The 21,036-nt window shown below is 38.4% G+C and overlaps 1 protein-coding gene across 1 annotated transcript in view; it reads right to left on the reverse strand.

Moving 5' to 3' along the window:
* The window catches only part of UXS1 (UDP-glucuronate decarboxylase 1), a 56,918-nt gene that overhangs the window by 34,268 nt on the left and 1,614 nt on the right, over positions 1–21,036 (reverse strand). Inside the window, exons 2-5 of the mRNA XM_033052327.1 lie at positions 9,934–9,961; positions 7,201–7,249; positions 5,111–5,154; positions 1,571–1,631 (exon numbers count right to left, since the gene is read on the reverse strand). Of these exons, the coding sequence (XP_032908218.1) occupies positions 1,571–1,631; positions 5,111–5,154; positions 7,201–7,249; positions 9,934–9,961 (182 nt within the window). The remainder of the gene's footprint in view (positions 1–1,570; positions 1,632–5,110; positions 5,155–7,200; positions 7,250–9,933; positions 9,962–21,036) is intronic.

Raw genomic sequence — 21,036 nt, forward strand, 5'->3', positions numbered from 1 at the left:
AGTATTAAGAAAACACAAAGTAAAAATGCATTATCTGGAAAAATTCACTTGGCTACCCAATTCTTGAAAATTTTCAAGTGTCATGCAATGTTTTTATGGAAACTTCAGCTACTCAAAAGAATATGGATCATTTCTCCTAGGATTATGACAGCAACACTGTACAGAAAGGAACTGCCCACATGGGCAGGAGGGCTATGAATGCCCATATGAGTTGGCACAAAGCTAGTCAGAACAATGTGTCACTCCTTTTGGCCAGCTGTCTCTGCAGTCATTTAAACTCTACAAAATACATGGGGAACCTAAAAGCTATTCACCTCCAGGTCAGCTGAAAACACTCCTATTCCAACTACTTGCCATCTCTGTTGAAGCAACAGACTTCAACAAAATATCCAGCACTTTTCAGTGGCAAAGTCTGGTAGTGAACATTAAGAGCTCCACAGCCTGTTAACAGCTTTCACTGACACTTCTGTTGGAAGCACATGCTCACTTACACAGAAAACATGACATTAAGGTTACTTTATATCTTTGCAAACATATGAAGTATACAATTTAGGAATTTTTAAAATTAAACCACTCTCTATTTTCCTCAGTTTATCTTCTATATTCAACAGGAGCACTAGGAGTCTACAGGTCTCCCTCCTTCAGACTGTCAGAAAAAAGACAGAACACCACCGCAGAACTAAACTGATTTGGTAACTGATTTGCGAAATTTTGCAATAGCAATGAAGATTATTGCCTAACAATGCAGTAAAATAATTTTATCTCCATCTTTCCAGTTTTTTAATTTTCAAGATTTTGAAGTCAAAGCAAACAAAACCACCAGCAGGGTTTTATTGTAGACTTTGCTTTCTACTACAGAAGCAGAAGTTCATACTCTATTTTACACATCTCAAGTAGCTATATTTTCTCTTTCTTCAAAACACAGGGACAATTTCTCCCACCCAGACAAACACAAACAAGGAAAAATCTAGGTCACAGATAACTTCAGAAGCATTTCCAGACAAAACTGGAAAGCTGATTTCCAGCATTATTCACTAAGTTTAAGAATGCCCTGGACAACTACTTGTCCTGACGTAATCTGCCATCCTCTTCCATCCTCAACTGCTTATGATGCTTCAAAACAACAGAAACCACAGAGAAGATACAAAGAGATGAACACTCCCTGCAGAGCAACTTCTTTTCTAGCCTTATGACCAGATTTTGCCCAATTTGGTCACACAATGTTCCTGTCAAGATGTGCTTCAAAAGCTTCCCAGTCTCTGCAAGTTTAAGTCATCTGGGAGCACACACAAAGACTCTTTGGCAATGTGATCCTGAGAAATTACAGGGAAGAGCAGTTTAGTTGGCAAGTCAAACTTCAAAAGCAGGGTCCAAGTGTATTGTTCATATGCTGAGTTTGAGAAGATCAACACAAATAAATGAAGCAGTGCTCTAAAACCTGTGCAACACATAACGTCCAAGGTAATTCCCTTCATCCCTTCTCATGTCTTTAATTCCTACAAAACACATTACATTTCACAGAATTTTTTGGTATTTCCCCAAAACAACCTCTGAGTAAACACAAACTTACCAGGATTCTTTTACGATCCTTTTCTGATAAAAATTTCACTGGTGGGTATTTCTGGGTGAAACTACAGAACATTTCAAAACAAAAAGGAAAAACTAAGTAAGTTTCAGCCTGGTTTCTTTCACATACCTGTCTTTGATATCTGAGAAACTACTCTGAAAACCTTCCATTCTTAAAGTTCTGCTAAGAGTAGATTTAGTCCTTTATTCTAAAAAAGAATCTGGGTCAACACAAGACAATGCTTATGCATGGTGAAACATCAAAATTCATCCGCAAAGAGTGCTTTTAAAATTTCTGCCTGATTTTATATAATGAATCACTTGTCTTTTATCTTTTGAGAGCAGAACTAGTGCCAGGCATGACATCACAGGAGAATAAAACAATATACCATGAGCAGTGACTGGACTCCTTTTTAATGTTTGAAAAGGCAAACAACCCTCTTAAAAGCTCTGGAAAACAAAGCAAATTTTGTTGACTTACCGCATTAACTTCAAAAAACTTCTCCTTGAAGTTTCAATGTGAAACTCACAACATAAAATTTTAATCCTCCTTAAAGTTTTACAAAAGCCAATACAACATTTATAATCAGAATGTTGAAAAAACACATTTTAAGGTATTTCAACAATTTCTACAAGAGAGCTTATTCAGTATGAAAACCAATCTTAATTTTCTTAAACATACAAGACTGCCAATTGTTTGATGGTCTTCAAGCTAGTAATTCCATTTTTGCATCTTCTTACAATAACTTAATCAAACCAAAAATGCCATAAAATAAAATTATGTGGTATATTAATCTTAAGTGCTCTCTCAAGCTCAGGATGCTTCAAACTTAGAAGAACTTCTCACCATCCCTGGCATGCACTCTGCATAGACCAACAAAGTCCTCTGAAAGAAGATGTGAACTTTATTTATTTCAGTAATTAGTCTCATAGTCTTGAAAATTTAATAGCTCAGGTTTTCCTTAACTAAATGTTAGTGTGACACTGCACAAAAATTAAACTATGGTTACTCTTCTCCTCCACTAAGTCCACAGGCTAGAGATGGCCTGGTGTATCATGCAGCAGCCAAAAAATGGCAAGAGTTAGTTACATTTTCTTCTACTCACAAACAGCTGCTGATTGAACTGACCCTACAACTGTGGTCTTGAAGCACCTCCTCCTCTGCTTCTAACCTGCAGTACTGGCTCAACAGGAATTCTTCAGCACCCAAGCACAGATGCTTCTGTACTTCATCCAATTTTCATCACAGCATGAAAGCTGCTTCCAGTTTCTTGGATAGGGGAAATATGGCAATAGAACCTTCCAATGTTAGCCATACAAAGAGACTGAAAAAGAAGCCATCTATATTTGCCTTACACCCTTATACAGGTCACTAACAATTTCTTTGATTTATGTTGAAGCAATGAAAGCAGTGCACAAGCATAATGTAGACATGTAAAACACATCCTTTATGAGACAGAGGAAAATTCACTCATAAGGGATTTATGGAGTTCAAAATAAGTTTAAGTGCCAAATAAGTAGATGCAAGGCAAGTCTCTCTCCTCCATTCTGAATATCACTATTTTAAGGTTGTAGTAATCCAGCCTGGAGTCATATTGCTGCCAAGAGGACCTCACAACCATTTCTGCTCCTTCTATTACACCAGTAGCAGTTTAAAAACACTGGGATAGAGTCTGGTTGCCAAATGACCTTTTGGAAACAAAATGGAGTTGATCTTGACTTAATGCTTGCTTTGATGACTACATGGCAATACTTTTGCTATGCAAATTCTTAATAAAAACTTTACAGCTCTAGCTTCAGTTAAACAATCTCTTGTCATGAGACTAGCATTTAGGAATTCTTGTCTTTCCTGCTTCTCAAAAGCATGACGATGACTTGCTTTCAGGTTTTATCAGCTTATGCTGATTAAAAAAAAACATTGAAAGTAAAAAAACATTGACACTAGAATAAGCTTTGCAAGCAGGATCAGCTCTCAGGCATCTGACAGTGAGTCGTTATTTACTGCCACTTCACAAAGACAAAAAATTTACAAAATATTAATTGCAACAACCCACATTCAGATGAATCACCAGAGATAAATGGCTACATTATTTGAAAAATAATAAAACTATAATAAGACCATCCCTTTTGTCAATGTATAATTTCCAGATTGGTTCATACAGAGGTAAAATATATTTTGATTATTTCTCTTTTTTCCTAGAGATCTGAAGCAGGACTTATCAATACACATGAAAAGGCAGGAGTATTTATATGGCTTTGTGGGTAAAGTTTCAACTTAATGGTTCTACTCAACAACTCATTGCTCATTTGAAAAATACAACAATTATTAAATAAAAAAAAGAGTCAATCAGGATACCCTCTCACAAAGGTCTGTGGATGGCAGAAGAAAATACCTGAATTACCCATAACTGAAGCTGAAGGTTTACTGGACTGTCAACAAAGATTAAGTAAATCAATTTAATATTGTAATTGGCAAAGTGGTGACACAATCTGAATTTGTTTCATGTTGCCAATATACACCTAGTTCAACCTATGAAGTTTATGAGTAAATGAAGAGATAAGCAACCAGCTCAGTATTCTCACTGAAATAAACTGCATGTGGCAGGTCACCAAACCTTTCAAATCAATTGTAAAAAACAGAACTGAATTTTTTTCTCTTTTTTTCCGCCCCCCCCCCCTCTTACAGTCCAGGTGGGGTGAGAGGAAAAGAGGGAGCTTCTCACTGGCAAGACAGAACTTTGAACACCAAACTACTGCAGGTGTCAAGTATACCTCTGGCCAGCAGCAATGGTATTCTGTCCCTGTTCCAGAGGAAGAGCATAGAACCAACAGTATGCAATACCCCACCAGGGCTTACTGGTACTGCTTGGACAATCCAGACTTGGACCTTTGCAAAGCAGCACTCTCTGCTTTGTCTGTACTGCAAAACAGACAAACTTGCAAAAGCAGCATGTCCTTATTAGAGCCGGCAGTACTTTTTGTGATGAAGCCATGTATCCATGAGAACAACCTGATCAGAAAACTGATGTGACACAAAGGTGAACAGGCAGAATGAGGGATAACACATTCCCTTAAAAAGCCTGAGAGAGGCAGGTCAGTCAGGCTCATCCAAAGCAATACACAGGCTAAGATGCACAAGCAAATCACTGTACAATAGCTGAATCAGAATAACCAATCATAAGTATGGCAAAAGTGTCGTGAAACATATTTTAAGTCTCTTGAAGGTGAAACCAGTATATCTCAGCAGATATAAACCACAGCAATCCATTATTCAGCTAGACTCCAAATAGCAAACTCCTCCATAGGATTTCAACCTGATGAGAGTCCAGCACTCCCAGTTTGATTTAGAAGGATCAATCAGCCTGAATACCTTAACCATTACTGTCTTAATATTTAATGCCCTGACCTCACTTACATATGATAACAAATCAAAGGTGTTGAAGGTACATACAAAAATTTATTTCAAGCCTACAACTACAGAACTGACAGCAACAGAAAAGAAATGTGCCTTTGAGCTGTTTCCCATATTCAGCAGATGACATACCTTTTTTCTAGATCTTTGATTTTCTCCCTTAGAGGTGCAACAGCCTAAAATAAAGGAAAAACATTTAATCTTTGAAGACTAAAACAGGCTTCACACCACAAAACATGCACATAGGATGTTGCCTTAGAGCAAAAATCATGGCAGTCTCCTCATGGAGATCTTTACTGAAGACAGAGCAAGAAACTTACATTTTAAAGCCTCCTTTACGTAAAAAAGAACCTTGAATCTTTTCCACCAAAAATCAAATTGCCTAGGAAAGTGTGAAATTAAATGCCTTCCATACTGCTGAAAACAAAACATCTGAAGACTATAAGTACCACAGTCTTGACAAGGACATCCAATGTTATGATGCCTATTTGGCAAAGTGAAGTCATAAGTAACTTATCTGAGGTTGTCAAAGGTAATCTATATCCAGCAATAGAACAATGTAACAGTAATTTAAACTATTTAAATGGACAACAGATAAGCATACAGAGGACACAGACACAGAGAGAGGGACAGTAGTTCCAGTGAAATGACTGTAATTCTCTCAGAAAATGCTATGCAAATTTAAAAGATACATCATGTTTAAGTATCTAAATATGTTCTACATCACGATTTGAGGGTATATTTATGCATAACAAATATTCAAAGGAAATTTGTTAGAAAATGTAGTTCACCACTGAGACTGTTTGCATTTTCACAGTTTTAGAAGACAGAATCACATAAGCTGGCATCAGTTTCAGTTTCTTTATCACAAGACCCAAATTTCTAACAGTCCTGCTGAATTTCATCAGGAGTCCCTGAACTCTTTTATGTTTACTAAAGCCTTGTCACAAAATTTATCCTCTTGGGCTATACATAAGTTGAAAGCTGTCAGAAGTTCTAACTGGTACTAGGTGGTAGCACATCAGCAACCACCATTAATTTGTTTTATGCAAATACGTCTGGTGAGAGCTAGACAATTCAACAACGTCATAAAGTGAATAAAGCTGCGCATTCACGTTAAGAGGAAATAATATGGCACTGTCATTTATATTCATTAAATATTTAGCTCTATGGAACAGCAAACAGCTCTTGAAACAGTTATTCTAATGTTATACAACTTTAAAAATAAGATTCAGAAATGCCCAACTTCTCAGACCTTACAGTAACTCTGATCTATGCATCGAATTTCAAGTATTTCACCATTCTTAAACAACTGGAATTTTCACAATGTTTGTTGCAACACTTACCAGAATTTTTCTAAAAAACCCAAACAAACCAACCAAAAAAGCAGAGAGAGAGAGAGGAATGCAAAATACAATCTAAGAATACAAGCTCTCCAATGATTTTAAGCAATTTCAGCGGGCTGCCCACTGTGTCCAGAGGAACAATTGCTACATAAACCTGCTAAAATATAAGACACTAGGCATACCAGACTACACTAGTACAGGAACACACATCCACATAACAGAAAGGGGCATCAACCTCAAGGACTTTTCTTCTATTAAATTTTGTTTTATTGTTATTAGACTGGAAGGCTGAAACATTTGGAGAAAGATCTGTTACGTGCATTCTCAATGTTTTACAACAAACTGACGCTAAAATGGAAATTCAGAGATACTGCTACAGCAGTTCAGAACCACGAATATGTTCAGCCCCCATGTCTACTCAGAAATTGCCAAGACTTGTGCTTAAACCCTTGGCACTTCAAATCCTCCCCAGCCACAATCATTGCTGTATTTGCTCATTAGTTAAGAACAAAGCAAAGCAATTTTGGGTACCTTCAAATTTGTAATGCACCTTTATACACTTCATTGAGGCAGTCAGAGGAAAGAATTTGTGTACATCGTTTCAGTAACAAATATAACAGATCTTGGGTGGATTCTACCATAATATCTGCAGCAAACATATCAGAAGATCTATCACTTTCAAGAAAAGCTTTAATGAAAATAAAGTGGAATCACAAATGAGGAACAGTTAAAAAACTTATGTTCAGACAAAAATCCAATGCTTTGGTTTTAGTAGAATCAAGAGGAAAGAAATAAAACTAAATATACCACTTCAACATGAAATTAGTGAAATGGAGTCTTCAAAATAAAACAGACTACAGCTACTAGCAAACTAACCTCCTCTATTCTACTTTCCACCTTCTGATCCCCATTTTCTTGAAGAGACCTGTTGGCAAGAAAAGAAAAAAAATAATCCACACCTAAGCAATAACTATTCCACTGTACCTAAATCATATTAAAACAGTATCCTCAAAGCATCTTGTTAGTATTATTTCAAAACCATAATTAGAATGAATTAAAGAGGATGGTCAAATTTCCATTCAAATTCATCGGTTTGGAAGAAACTGAATCAAGCTCACAGGAAAGAACAGTATCAATAAAGATGTCATTCATTTTACATATAAAATTAACTTCATTTTAGAAAAGTGTCTAATTACTGGTTTTGAGTGCAACTTTACTGTGCAAAGGTCCAAAATGTCTCTTTGAGGGTCTCTGCTTATTGTATGCTGACAAAACATTTTCCCTTAGCCAAATGTATCTCACTTTGACTTTGAACTTTTCCAAACACATGGGAAAAAACCCAACTGCACTAAAACGTGTCTTCAGTGACTGCCTGATGGGCATACTGACTTCTCACACAAATACTACCGATTTGAAATAACGCCAAGGATGAGGTATGTTGTGGTAACTTGCGGAAACAGAATACTGTCTAAAAGGTCGGTGTCTTGCACAAATCTGTGTGGTCTTATTTAGCATCTGATTGTGTAAAGTGTCTCAGCTATGTTTACTTTTGAGTAAAGTTTTACGAGTGCAGAATGTGCATTTTTAAATTCTACCTCTTCTATCAAGGTTATGCAATTTTCCTTACATTTGTGTAATTACTTTTTTTTTTCAATTAAACCTTCTGAAAGGGGAATTATTTATCTCACAGTAGTTAAATTTTTGCATACTAGAGGATTCATGGGTATCCAAAATAAAACGCAGTTCTTTCAAGTGAAAAACAGAGCTCCTTTACTTGGGACCTGAACTCATTACACCTTGAGAAACAGAAGATCCTTTGTTAAGCAGACACACACACACATGTATATACACACACACCACACTGTTAGAAGTTAAAGCAATGACTCCCTTCATAACCCTCTGTAAAACTCTCACTTTTTTTAAAAGTCAACTCAGTCTATTACTGAGGCAAAGACCTTACTGACCAGATTCATTTGTATCTCTAAAGAATACAGTATCCTACACTAAGACACAGATTCCCTGAACCATCTGTTCAAACCACCTTGTCATTTATAGCACTAGTGGCAAATAAAATCCCTGCAGTGAATGTAGAATGAATTTACTATAAGGAAATGATATTAAGCTATTCTGGTGAATTTTGAATACATGTTTTCCTAAGTAACAGATATTTACAAAAAACTATGCAAACAACTGTGGAACAGATAACCTTTGCTCTGTCATAAGTGAGAAAGGAAAATTTGGAAAACCCCTCAGAATTTAAAAAGGTCCCCTCAAAAATAGCTCCCACTGTTTTTTTTACTCACAAATCCTGCAACTCAAGGACTGGCAACTCTGCAGTCTATTTTTAAATGAGCATTTCCTCCTAACAAAGACAATCTTACTGGCTGAGGATCAACATCAGTAATTTAGAAATAATTTTCCCCCTAAATAGTTCTATACAGGACATCTCAAATAAGAATTCAGAAACAGGTAGTAGCAGAATTTGTAAGGACAGTTTATCAGAATACAAACAGCCTGGATCCCACACCCTCCTGTCCTCCTCAAACCCCTCTCTGAGGTTCTTGTCCTTTGTTAAGAAACGTTCAGCTGCTCATGTAACAGTTGCTAAGCTGCCATAGTTCACTGGTTATGATAACATGGTAATCTAACTGGTATCTCCTTCTGCAAGCCACAGCAGCCCAGTAGCTGTTTGCCTGACAGCTGAGCACTCTGCATCAAGAGTGGGAAACTCCAAGAGGAGTAGAGTGGACCACTAGGGATAGGAACAGACCCCACAGTAAGCTGTGCTGGGTGAACTAGAGTCTAGAGAAAATTCATTATTATTCTTATTTTGTCTCAAACTTTCCTTACTATGTGCTGCTAAGAGTGGTAACAGAATACCAAATCCCTTTACTAACAAAACAGCATGGTAAAATATTTTGTCCTCTATACACAATGACTTTGCTGCAGGGAACAAGCTGTCCCCATATTCTCTTCAATTTTTTGCAGCTGTGTCTTCCCAGTGAATTTTCCTGCAGGACAAACCCACATGCAAGCAGAAATGTGAAAATCTGCACATTTTGCATAAATATTGTCTTTCTGTTTCTAAAGGAAAAAATTCTAGGGGACAATGCAGGATTTTCTGCTTTTCAGCAGTTAAACCATCAGATTCTCTACCAATTAACTGTGAAGGGGGAAAACCTCTCCAAAGCACATTTCTGATTCTAGGTACAGAAATATAATAATGGCAAGCAGTGGAGAACATACTGCTCTTCAGTATTAAAGCCCTCATTATCACTGAGATACAGTCACATCTGTGTTGAGGAAAGGCAAAATCTAAGCCTATGCAACCAGGTATGCCAACCAACTGGTCAAAATTAGACAATGAATTTGTGCAAAGAAAAGTAGATGAAGTGTAAGTAAAATCCCAGGTGAGATCTATAGCAAACATACAACTATTTTTGAGACTGAACACTTTGTATTTAAAAAAGAATCGTATCAGTTGCTTAGCAACCACCCAAACAACAGTGTGAGCTGCTGTTTTCCTCCCTACTTCACATATATTGATGGGAAAGGTAAGTTAATTTTATTAAACATGAGGATATTGAATAAAAAAATTATATACATTACCTCATATTGACAAAGTTTCCCCACACAGCTGGAAAATAAGAGAGAAAACATTACAATGTCATATAGCAGTACCTGAGGCAATTTTTTCTTACTATCATCAGAAGGAAATTAAGACAATATTAAGTGTGTTAATCACAAATTATCTTAGTAGTTTACATATACACTGCCCATATAGATGTGTCTAGAACACAGTTTCAGAGTATGGATGGAGTTCTGATGAGATTACATGAGACTATAAAAAATATGTAGGAATTATCTAAACTGTAATGTGCCATTGCACACAGATTAAATAAACCAAAACACTTGATCTGTTGATTAGGAATACTGGAAAAAAGGACAAGAGCAAGAAAGGAGTCCTGTAGACCTGAACTACAAAAATTGGAAACTGCAGAGTGACAAAAGACTGGCACTGCAGGTTAGAGCTGAACCTGTCCAAAAAGGTGGCTCAAGAGCCCTGCATTAAAGGTAGTAAGTGGTTATGTGCACATATAATTGCGCCTAAATGCATATATATTGTGATGTAGATACGAAAGGTACCTAAGCAAACAAAACTCATTTATTACTTTTTGTATGGAAAGTGTTTCATAGAAAGATTAATCACAGTATAAAATCAAATACCACCAAAGATGTTACAGATGTTTTTAGTTCACAAAAAGATCCAGTTGCCTAAATTACTTTCTGCTAGGAAAAAAAAAATCTTCTGAAACTGGTCAGGGTTTAGGTGATTATAGGAAGACTATCAGAACACTGACTTTGCTTTCAACTTTCAACTAGGAAACGGAACGCAGTTTAAAGTGAAAAAATGAGAAGCCATAAACCAGGCTACAAAGCCAAGGCAGACTTTACAACTTCACATCGTCAAGATAAACAAGGCTAACATGGAACACTTATATTAGGGACTCTGCAAAACAAGCAACACAGGAAATATACTCTAAACACCTCCAGAAAACCATTCTGGTGTTGCTCTTTAAGAGACAAAGCTCAAGCTAAGTACTCAAATTACCTTGGATCTTAGGGAGTAGCCTCTATGCAGTATGACCATACATACAGAAAACTTCTAAAGTATCCACAGACTTTGTAAGGTCTTGAGATAGCAGCTAGTATAGTATTTTGCATACCTTTAGGCTTTGAACTTACATTTCCATCACTATTATTCAATGAGCTCAAGAAGCCTGAGGTGTTAGACACCAAACAAAAACCGCTGCTACAGTCACAGGCACCTTCCAGGCAGGAGAAATTAAACACTCCCAGGAAGGAGTGGGGAAGACATAAATGAGGATTCAGTAAAGTAGTTTTTTTTATCCTTCAGGGGATGGCAAAGCTACTGACTGTTTTTAAGTGCTGAGTGCTGCTGAGTAATTCACGAGTAATTCAAAAGAATCCATGACGGACTACAAAATAAGCTGTAGGTGGGCCCTGCGTTCTCTGTTCTCTGATACCATAAAACCTCCTGCCATCTTCTGGGGAAGAGATAGGAAGCTTTACTACATTAGAACAAATGATCCATAAAATCCAACTGAATTTTTAAATAACCTCGATTTTGTGTTAACTAGATAAAGTAAATTTAATGTGATGAAAATGGGATACAGTGTTGAGCCCAGTTAAATTCAAGTTATTTACCCTCTGGCTAGGATTTCAGAATTATGTATGACAACACTAATGGAAAAATACTTTGTTTTCTTTCAATGAACGATGATGATCTGGCAGTTACAGGTACAGAATTCTCCAGATAAACCTGACTGAGTTACACTTACAAAGAATTCTTTTTCTGGGCAACAGAAATCTATACAACTAATGTAAGTGGTTATGCAGTGGCAGGAAGCATCTGGGTTTAGCTGGTGAAGCAGGAATTGATAGAAGGGGAAAAAAAAAAAAAAAAAAAAAAGAGTTACCAGCTGCAACACAAATACCATCCTCCCAGTTTTGTTGCAAAGACAGTGAAGCCACACTGCATACAAGGAACTGGCTTTCTAAAGAAAACATGTGACTTTTGTGTGTTCAGTGTCCACAGCAGGGAAGGGAAGCTCAAAAAGGCATTCACATCCTTCCAAAAGCACTGTTTTTGATATCCCAGTTCTGTAGGAGTACATGACCCTGCATTAAACTTTTATGAAGCGTATTGGGCACAACTGAAAAAAAAAATAAAATTGCAAAATTAAGCACACAGGAACTGTCATACAGAGAAGAACTCTGAAATCTCTCATGTGTAGAGAGATGTTGCAAAAACTCACTGCAATATACTGACTGCCCTCATAAAAGATTCTGAATGTACAATTCTAAAAAGGATCTCTTTGGCTACTGGTGCTCACGTGGAGCTTACACCAAGGTTGAAGGGATCAGAGCTAAGATTTTTGTAGTGGAAATAAGGTTTGGCTGTTTTCCTTCTAAATACACAGCTGTTTATATAATGGGCTTACCCAGCAGCAGAACCAGAAGCATGACTGGCTCACAGAGGATTTCCTTGCCCTAAAGGTTAAGTCAAGGCTGGTTTGACATTTAGGCCAGAATGACAGAAACACAGAGGTAAGTAGGTCCAAATCCACAAGCAGAACGATGAAAATGACAAGCCTAAACTCAACACGAAAATCCTTACAGGCATCACAAAACCACCTGACAGGCCCATCAAGATCAGGCCCCAAAAGCTGCAAACACAGATGGTTAAAAAAATCTTCCACATCAGTAAGGTCATGAATCGGGCACTACACATAAACCCAGCTTTCAAAAGCATGAGACTCCTGATGGACCAAATTTGAGCAAACACTAACACAACCCAGAACCTCACTGTAAAAGCCAGTTTAAAAAATCCAAGTCTAACAAAAGCTAAATCTTTTAAGCCAAAAGGTATTAAATCCAGGATAACAGTCCTGTGCCAATTCTCAGACTAAAAATTTAACCTCACCCCCCACAGCCACACAGAACATACTCTAGGAAGAACTTCCAACTCATCCAACTAGAGAGTATTCATAAACAGTCTTCCTGCCACCTACTGAAACTCTGTGCAAAGGAAGAATTCATGATTCATTGGACTAGACAGAAGCATGACTTGTAGATGAGTGTCTCAATTATTAGGTTACAAGAGAAAAAGACAGAGGCTCTACTTCTTCTTTCAGAGACTGATTGTAAACCTTACCCAGTGACTGATGAAGGTCATGGTAAGTTGCCGTGAAAATACTTGAATTGTTGTAGCCTGGTTTAATGGCCTGTAGGAGGAGTAAAAATAGGACTACATCTATCTGTTTTGAGGTGTTTTTTTTCCTTTTGCATCCTTTTCATAAAATAATGAAATAATTTTTATTGTAGCATTTTTGCAATGATTAATTGCAAGTACTGTGAAGAGTAAAATACTTTAGTCATTAATCATTCCAACAGACATTATTCTTTAAAGTTAAGGTTTCCAACAACATGCCTCAAGTGAAATTATGAAGAACTCCCTGAAAGAGCTTCTTGTTTCTTAATGCCCTAATCACAGTATTGTTATTAAAAAGGTATTTATCTGACTAAACATTAATCACTCAGTGTTTTTAGAAAACCCCAATGCTTTTTTGTTTCTTCCCCCAGTCTCTGAGATTAAGCTGTAACTATTTGGCAGGCACAGCCTTAGAGTAAAATTACTGTAGGTTTTCAAGGCTTCTCAAACCTACCTCAAAAGGTAATTAGTCATATGAGTAAAAAATGTGCTGGTTTTTTTTTTTCCTACTCAATATATTGACTTTCCTGGATATTTAGAAGTTTGTTTAGTTTTTCTAGAGAAGCCCGTTTCTGAAATGATGCTAGATGCAGAGGACTTCAATGACTGGAATACTGTCAGCAAAGGAATACTCCAGGAGCTATCCTCTGGATACAAACCAATTCCGCCTACATTAAGGCAAAAAAACCCCAACAAAACAAAACAAAAACAAAACAACGCAAACTAAAAATCTGTTAAATCACCCTTGAACAATATGACAGAAAGCACTTGGTTGGGGCTTTGCTGAGCATCTACTACTAAATGGACACTTCAATATCATAGTCAGACTTTTAACAGAACAGTTGCACTTCATAGCATGCAAATGTTATCTTTCCAGATCCTCAGAACACAGGAATAGGATGTATGTTTTCATCAGAATATCCTTTGCATTTGTCATCTGCAATAATTTTGTACAGGTCTCTATAAAATACAGATTACTACACTAAGAGAACCTTGCATGCCACAATTAACTCATCCACAACAGGCTGGGGAACCAGGAAAATAACACTGTCACAACCTGATGGTAGGAAAATGTACAATCCTAAAAAAAGCCTGTACCTTTTTCCCCTTTTCTCTGTGTCTCTTTAAATGACATAAAAATCAAGTCACAGACTATCACAGGCCCACAACAATAATACACATGCAATCTGAAATTATTAGTGACAACACTAGTTTCAGCATCACATAGATTTTAAAACAGATGTTTTAGAAAGCAAAACCATGATGTCTGCAGAGATCCAACTGTACCAAAACCAGATGTAATATCTTTTAAAACCATATTCTTTCCCATTGTTTTGCTGGTTGTATTTTCAGGACACTATGTTAAAGAAACTTTTATACAAACTTTTGTCTAAATAGATTTAGCTGAAAGCACAGGAATTCTTCCCTGTATCGCCCTCCTCTGAACTTCTGCTCCTCAGGATAAAAAGATTACAAGATGATGTTTGTTACAAATAGATTTCACTGTCAACAAAACAGCAGGAAGAGTATGAATCGATAATGAGAATTTCTAGAACAAACTCGTATGCTCTGAACATCCAAAGTGAATTGCTTCAATCAAACTTTCCATTTCAGAGAGATTCAACAGCATTCAAAAGAGGGTTGGCTTTTTTGCTTAAATCTGACTCTCCATAGTCACTCAGTAGCTTCTGTCTCCTAGAAGAAATAATGTTTTTGTTTCCAGATGCTAACCTGAGAAAAAGGGAGAGCATGCAAAGGGAAATCTCAAAGTGCTTTTAAACACAATTGCATTGAAGTTTTAATTTAATTACTTTACATATTTAATAATGTTAAGAAAATAATTATTTTCTTTAGGAAACTATTATTACTCACATAACACACTGTGGCTAAATTGAAGAAATATGACTTTGATGGAGTACTCAAGAGATGAGAGTTGGGTGGTTGCATCCAGGGCTCAGTGCCCAAAGGAAGAACTGGTGTCCATCGGGGGTTATTGGCATCAGCACTGCTCAGTATCTTTATTAATGACACAGACACAGCCATTGAGTCCATCCTCAGCAAGTCTGCAGATGACACTGAGCTGGTCAGTGCATTGAGGGAAGGGATGCCACCCAGAGGGACAATGACAGGCTTAAGGAGTGGGCAAACACGAACCTCATGAAGTTCAAGGCCAAGTGCAAGGTCCTGCACCTGGGCTGGAGCAACCACCAGTATCAGTACACACTGGGTTACAAGAGGACTGAGAGCAACCCTGTCAAGAAGGTCCTAGTGGTACTGGTGGAAAATCTGGACATGAAATGGCAACGTGGACTTTCAGCTCAGAAAACAAATCATATGCTGGGCTGCACCAAAAGAAGTGTGGTCACCCCATCCCACAAGAGGCAATTCTTCCTCTCTACTCCACTCTCATGAAACACCACCTGCATGCAGCTCTAGGGCTCCCAGGAGCCCTGATCTGTGAGAGAGGATCCAGAGGAGGGCCACAAAACATGGTCAGAGGGATAGAACATCTGTCTTATGAGCACTGTCTGAGAGAGCTGGATAGAAGAGCCTGGAGAAGAAAAGGCTCTGAAGAGACTATTGTGGCCTTACTTAAAAGGGGTTTACAAGAACAATGAAGAAAAACTTTCTAGACAGGCCTGTAGTGACAGGACCTTTAAGAGGCAAAGGTGTTGGCCTGAGGGTAGGTTTAAGTAAGATGCAAGCAAGCAATTCTTTACTATCAGAGCAGCAAGCCACTGGAACAGGTTGCCCAGGAAAGTTGTGAATGGTCCACACCTAGAAACAAGGTGAGGCTGGACAGGCCTCTAAGCAACCTGTTCTACTGAAAGATGTCCTTGCCCAAGGCAGTAGGGGACTGGACTAGATAATCTTTAAAGGTCCCATCCAAAGCAAACCATTCTGCAATTTGGCCAATATATTTCAAACCACCTTTTATAGTCTAGACTCCATAAGAATAAAAAAACCCTCTCAAACGTACTCCATCTGTAATTCCAGCAGTAAGTCAATTTGCCTTAGAAAATTATTTTACTGATGGGAGTATTTCACAATATTAGTGGAGATAACATACAATTACTAATCATAACTTTGTATTAAAAGAAATGTCACCTTCCTTAGTGAAGTTTATGATTATGCCTTTGGGGAACATACAACAAGTCAAATATTTTAGAAGATTAAAAAAAATACACCTCTGGTAAGTCTACACAGATCTCCAAATAGCAAATAATTCTTACTGCATTTTCGGAACTGATGCCTTGCTCAAGTAAAGTTCCTGCATCAAATCGAAGACAGCAGATAGGAACTGCAGCTTTTCCCACATGAGAAGTATCCTAGATACAAGGACACAGGGTTTGCTAAGAGAAAGATCCTCTCTGCATCTTGGACAGCACCACTGCTGCTCTATGTCAACCCTTCAGCTACTCGACCAGCAAAACAAAGGCAACACCATCACCTGGAAATTTCTCCACCTTCTCTTGAGAGTAAACACTTAAACCTTGGCAAACCAATACCCTCCCACATCTGAGATATAACATAATGCAAATTTTCTTACTTTACAAGAGCTAACGGAGCTTCATACTGCACGGGAAGGTAGCCAAGGACACTTTTTCTTACATTTCAGTTAGCATCATCACTTTGACTGAATTTTGTCCTTAGTTTCCTGGACGGAAAATTCTCCTGAAATTTTCTATTACAGTAATTTCACGATTACAAGTCGCACTGACTATAAGCCTATAAGCCGCATCGCCGGGTGGTGGCAAACATTTCATTCTTTGTCCATACACAAGCCGCACCTGAGTATAAGCTGCTCTGTCGTTCGCAGTGAAGACCCGCGTGCAACAAAGATGCCAAATAGTAACAGAATCGCGGCATGGCGGGGTTTACCGGCTCAGCTCGGGCCGTGAGGGCTTGGGGCTGCCGACGCGGCCAGGTGGCCCAGCTCGGTGCTGCCGCTTGGAGCGGTCGCTCAGGGTCGGCTGTTGCTGGGCTCGCTCACCCTGGCCCGGCGCTGCGCCGTGGTGGCAGGGGGGCACAGAGCCTGCCAGCACCCATGGCGGTGGTGGGAGGCGGGGATGGAGCCTGCTGGCACCCATGGCAGCGGTACGAGGGGACGGGAGCCTGCCTGCCTCCCCCGAGCCATGGGGCCAGCAGGAGGGAGCCCCCTGCTTCCCCCAGGCTGCGCTGCCTGAAGGAGGGAGTTCCCCCGCCTCCCCCATCCCGTGCTGCCAGCAGGGAGCCTGGCTCCATCCGCCATGCAACAGAGTAACCAATTTGTAACAACCGTGTACATGCCGGGTTTTACTGGCAGGTGCTCGACTTGGCAGTTTGCACTGACTCGGTTTACACTTCCAGGGTTGGAAATGTCAGAAAATTATTCACATATTAGCCACTCCTGAGTATAAGCCGCATTTCCGATGTGGGAGTAAAATTTTAGTCAAAACGGTGTGGTTTGTATTCGTGAAATTATTGTAAGTCTTTTTTTCCAGTTCTCTGTTCACTGTTACTACTCCTTCCTGCCTCATATCTTCAGTGTATCATTCTTTACCACTGCTCCTCCACTGACCCATCTGTTCATCATAGCTAAGATTGTTTTCAGTGGACTCACAGATTGTTCCAATGCTTAGCACTGTAACTGAAACAACCTAATTTTTCACAGCTACTTTTCTAAAACCCTTTCACGCAAATTGGCACAATAAGCCCCACCTCTCCCTCTCTATAGTCCATAAATGAGATGCTGAAAACTACCAGTTTCAAACAAACTCTACTTTGGCCATCAAATCTTAGAAAAAAGAAACAAGCAAGATAAATGTCAAAGAAGTATTCCCATTTGCAAAAACAGAGGTTAAAGAAGATGGAAGCTCTAAAAGTGTTTGTCCTTGAGTAGAATGATGACAGCGTTGTTTCTTGCACATACTGTAGAAGAGACAAATACTACCTGGAGGTAAAACATTAAAGACAAATATTAAATGGATATAAGAGAGGAACCACAAGATTAATTTCTCCAGGATGCCAAAAACTGTTTTAAAACATCATGGCTAGCAAGACATAGAGTCCACCTATTCCCGACAAACAACTGAAGCACCAACAAATCTTCATAAACTACATGAATACAGCTAGTTGCAAGCCTGATGAGCAGGGAACTGGAAGCTGTTTTGACAGTGAACTTATTTCCATAAACCCACAAATGAAAGGTAACTTTGTGAATGTGAACCCAACCAACAAACGTTTTGGGTTTGATTTCTTTTTGGTGGAGAATTCATGGCAGGTTGACACAAAAAGCAAGCAAGCCTGACGTCCTACACAACCATTCCTAGCTCCTCCATGGCCAATGAATCCTGCCATCCAGTTATAAAATATCTGGGGAAGGAAGATTTCTGATGCTGAATAACATTGAGACAGATAACCTGAAGCAATAGGGCAGGACCAACTTGATAATTGATTTTCTATTATGAAAAGTGGAAATAAAAAAAGCTTATCAAAACAAAACATTAAGTAGCATTTAACCTTTGTTTTTAACATATGCAAGACAAGTAACGTGTGAGGGGTTGGTAAGATTCAAATTGAAAAGCTCACTCACACCTCGATATTTTGAGAAGAGAACACTGCATTCTTCCTAGCTGATGAAAATCTGACAAAAACAAATGGCTAATCTTACAAAACAAAGGATAACCACGGAAACTAACAATACTGCAAAAAGGCAAGCCACTATACTACAGGATGTACTTCCCTCACATTATTTCAACATTTCATTTTTAAGTTTCGCTAATAGCTGTGCTATAATTTATCTTAAAGGAAATGAGGTCTTAAGCTTGGATCTCATGACAGCACCCTACTATTCCATTTTCCCCTTGGAAAAGGAATAAGGCTACTGATATACTTCCTGAGAACCATTTGATCTACAAATAAGTAAAGAGAGCTGTTCTACTTTACCAGAAAGAGAGCTCTTAACTTTTTCATTAAGAACATGCAACTGCCCTGTCATACCAAGACATCAGCAGATTATTTACAGTAGCATCAAGATTAAAGTAAACCATGCAGACTGACGAGCTCTGGTTTTTAAACCCTGGCTACAAGATTCTACGTGCATTTCCAACAACTTAAATAAGGTCCTGATTCTGCAAGGCCAGTACCACTGAAGCATGGTTGCATGTCCATATAAAGCTGAATAAACATTTAAAACTTCCAAGGGAGTGAGTGTAAGTTGTCTATGCATTGACATTCCAACACACATGTAGGGTTTTTAAAAACAAAATAACACTCTCAGCCTGCATATAAGTTATTCATATTGTGGTGACACTGAAGTTTTTTAACACTATCGATTTAATTAACTGCTCTTATGATCTGTCTACATTTCTCATTACAGACAACAAAAATAAAATAAACCCACTTCACCTCTGTTTATAATCACCTCATGTTGTGAAGCTGTGGTTTCACAACAGCTTCAAAATTATGTAAGTGGAGCTCATGACTGAAAGCATTTGTTTCAGTCCAGCTCCGCACATCCCTCCACCCTACTATGGTTAGCATTAGCACTCCTGCACTATTTTGCTTGGGGTTAAATCAGAGGAAAGTTGGAGCAGAAGAGTTTGTCTCTTTAAAAGGGCAATGCAAATTCAACCTCTTGGCAAGGTTTCCCACTATATGTAGCACAGTACACTCATGCAATGTTCACAAAAGACAGCACTGAAGGTGAGACAACTAAGCTAATTACAAAGAGTATTAAAAAAAAATGAGTAGCAGTCTGACATATTACAGTTTGTTAGCTGCAGTATCACCAAATTCATAACCTGGGCAATGGGGAACAACATCACCCCTTTCATCCAGGGTCTACAGAAAAGGTAAATGTTAAAAGTTTATTCACTTCCTCTTCCCAGGAAACAGTTGCTTAAGTTACAACAGCTTTTAATTGCCTGCTGCACAGAAATGCTCCTTTTGCTTTCTATTTTTATACATACAAATCATACACAGCACAGTGTTTTGAGTGAATGATTTTTTTAAAATTAATATAAAATAGATTTACAGAAATGAGGCACCAAATATTGCCGTAATTCAAATCCAAAGTAAGGCTCTTTCTGGCTCTAAGTGCTACTAGGGAATCGAGTGAAGTCCATAAAGGAGCTCTAGGGATCTTCAATATGACAGGAGCAGTGTATCTCATGTCATGGCGGTACTTCAACCATAGTAAACAGGATTCCTAATTGCAGACCTGCAAAACATGTGATGGCAACACTGCCAGCAGCAGTGCCAGCTTTTATCCCATTTTACCACTGTGCACAACCTCCCCAAGCTGGGCCAAAACAGCTGTCAGATACCTACGCTATCAAACAGCTGTAACACAAAAGGGTGATCTCAGTCCAGACCAGTTCCTTCATCTGGTGCACAACAAAAAATTTCAGCCATTGTATGGATGTAGAGCAGAGATACTCCAAATACATTTGCTCAGGGTTTCACACACAGGCTGATAAAATAGCACTATTTAAAACGTCCTATCCTCTAGTTAAAAAAAAATAATGTACTTGCCATCCTTTTTATCCCCTGTAAAATGTGCTCCAAGTCTGAATGCCCAAGCCCTAATACTGAATGGAAATTCACGAAAAGGAGGCGCACAGCCTAAAAACACTTAGTCATTTAGAGAGTACTTCAGAAAGAAGGAATGCAAGAAGTGCCAGCACATACACCTACACCAGCAGCTCAGTTTTCTCAGCTTCTCTGCTATTTCAGTTGGGCATTATCTGGCTGCAAGCAGAGCGTAGTGATGATTCAGCAACACTGTGAGGAGTACCCTTTTAGGGTATGTGAATGGGATAATAAATAATCACTTCTGAAAAAAAAGCAAGCAAAAAATATTCTCTCTAGAATGTGATAAACCAGTGGCATCTGCTACCATACCATACTACGTAGCTAAGGATTCCACTGCT

This window comes from Catharus ustulatus, chromosome 2 (genome assembly GCF_009819885.2).
Source record: "Catharus ustulatus isolate bCatUst1 chromosome 2, bCatUst1.pri.v2, whole genome shotgun sequence".
Lineage (NCBI taxonomy): Eukaryota > Metazoa > Chordata > Aves > Passeriformes > Turdidae > Catharus > Catharus ustulatus.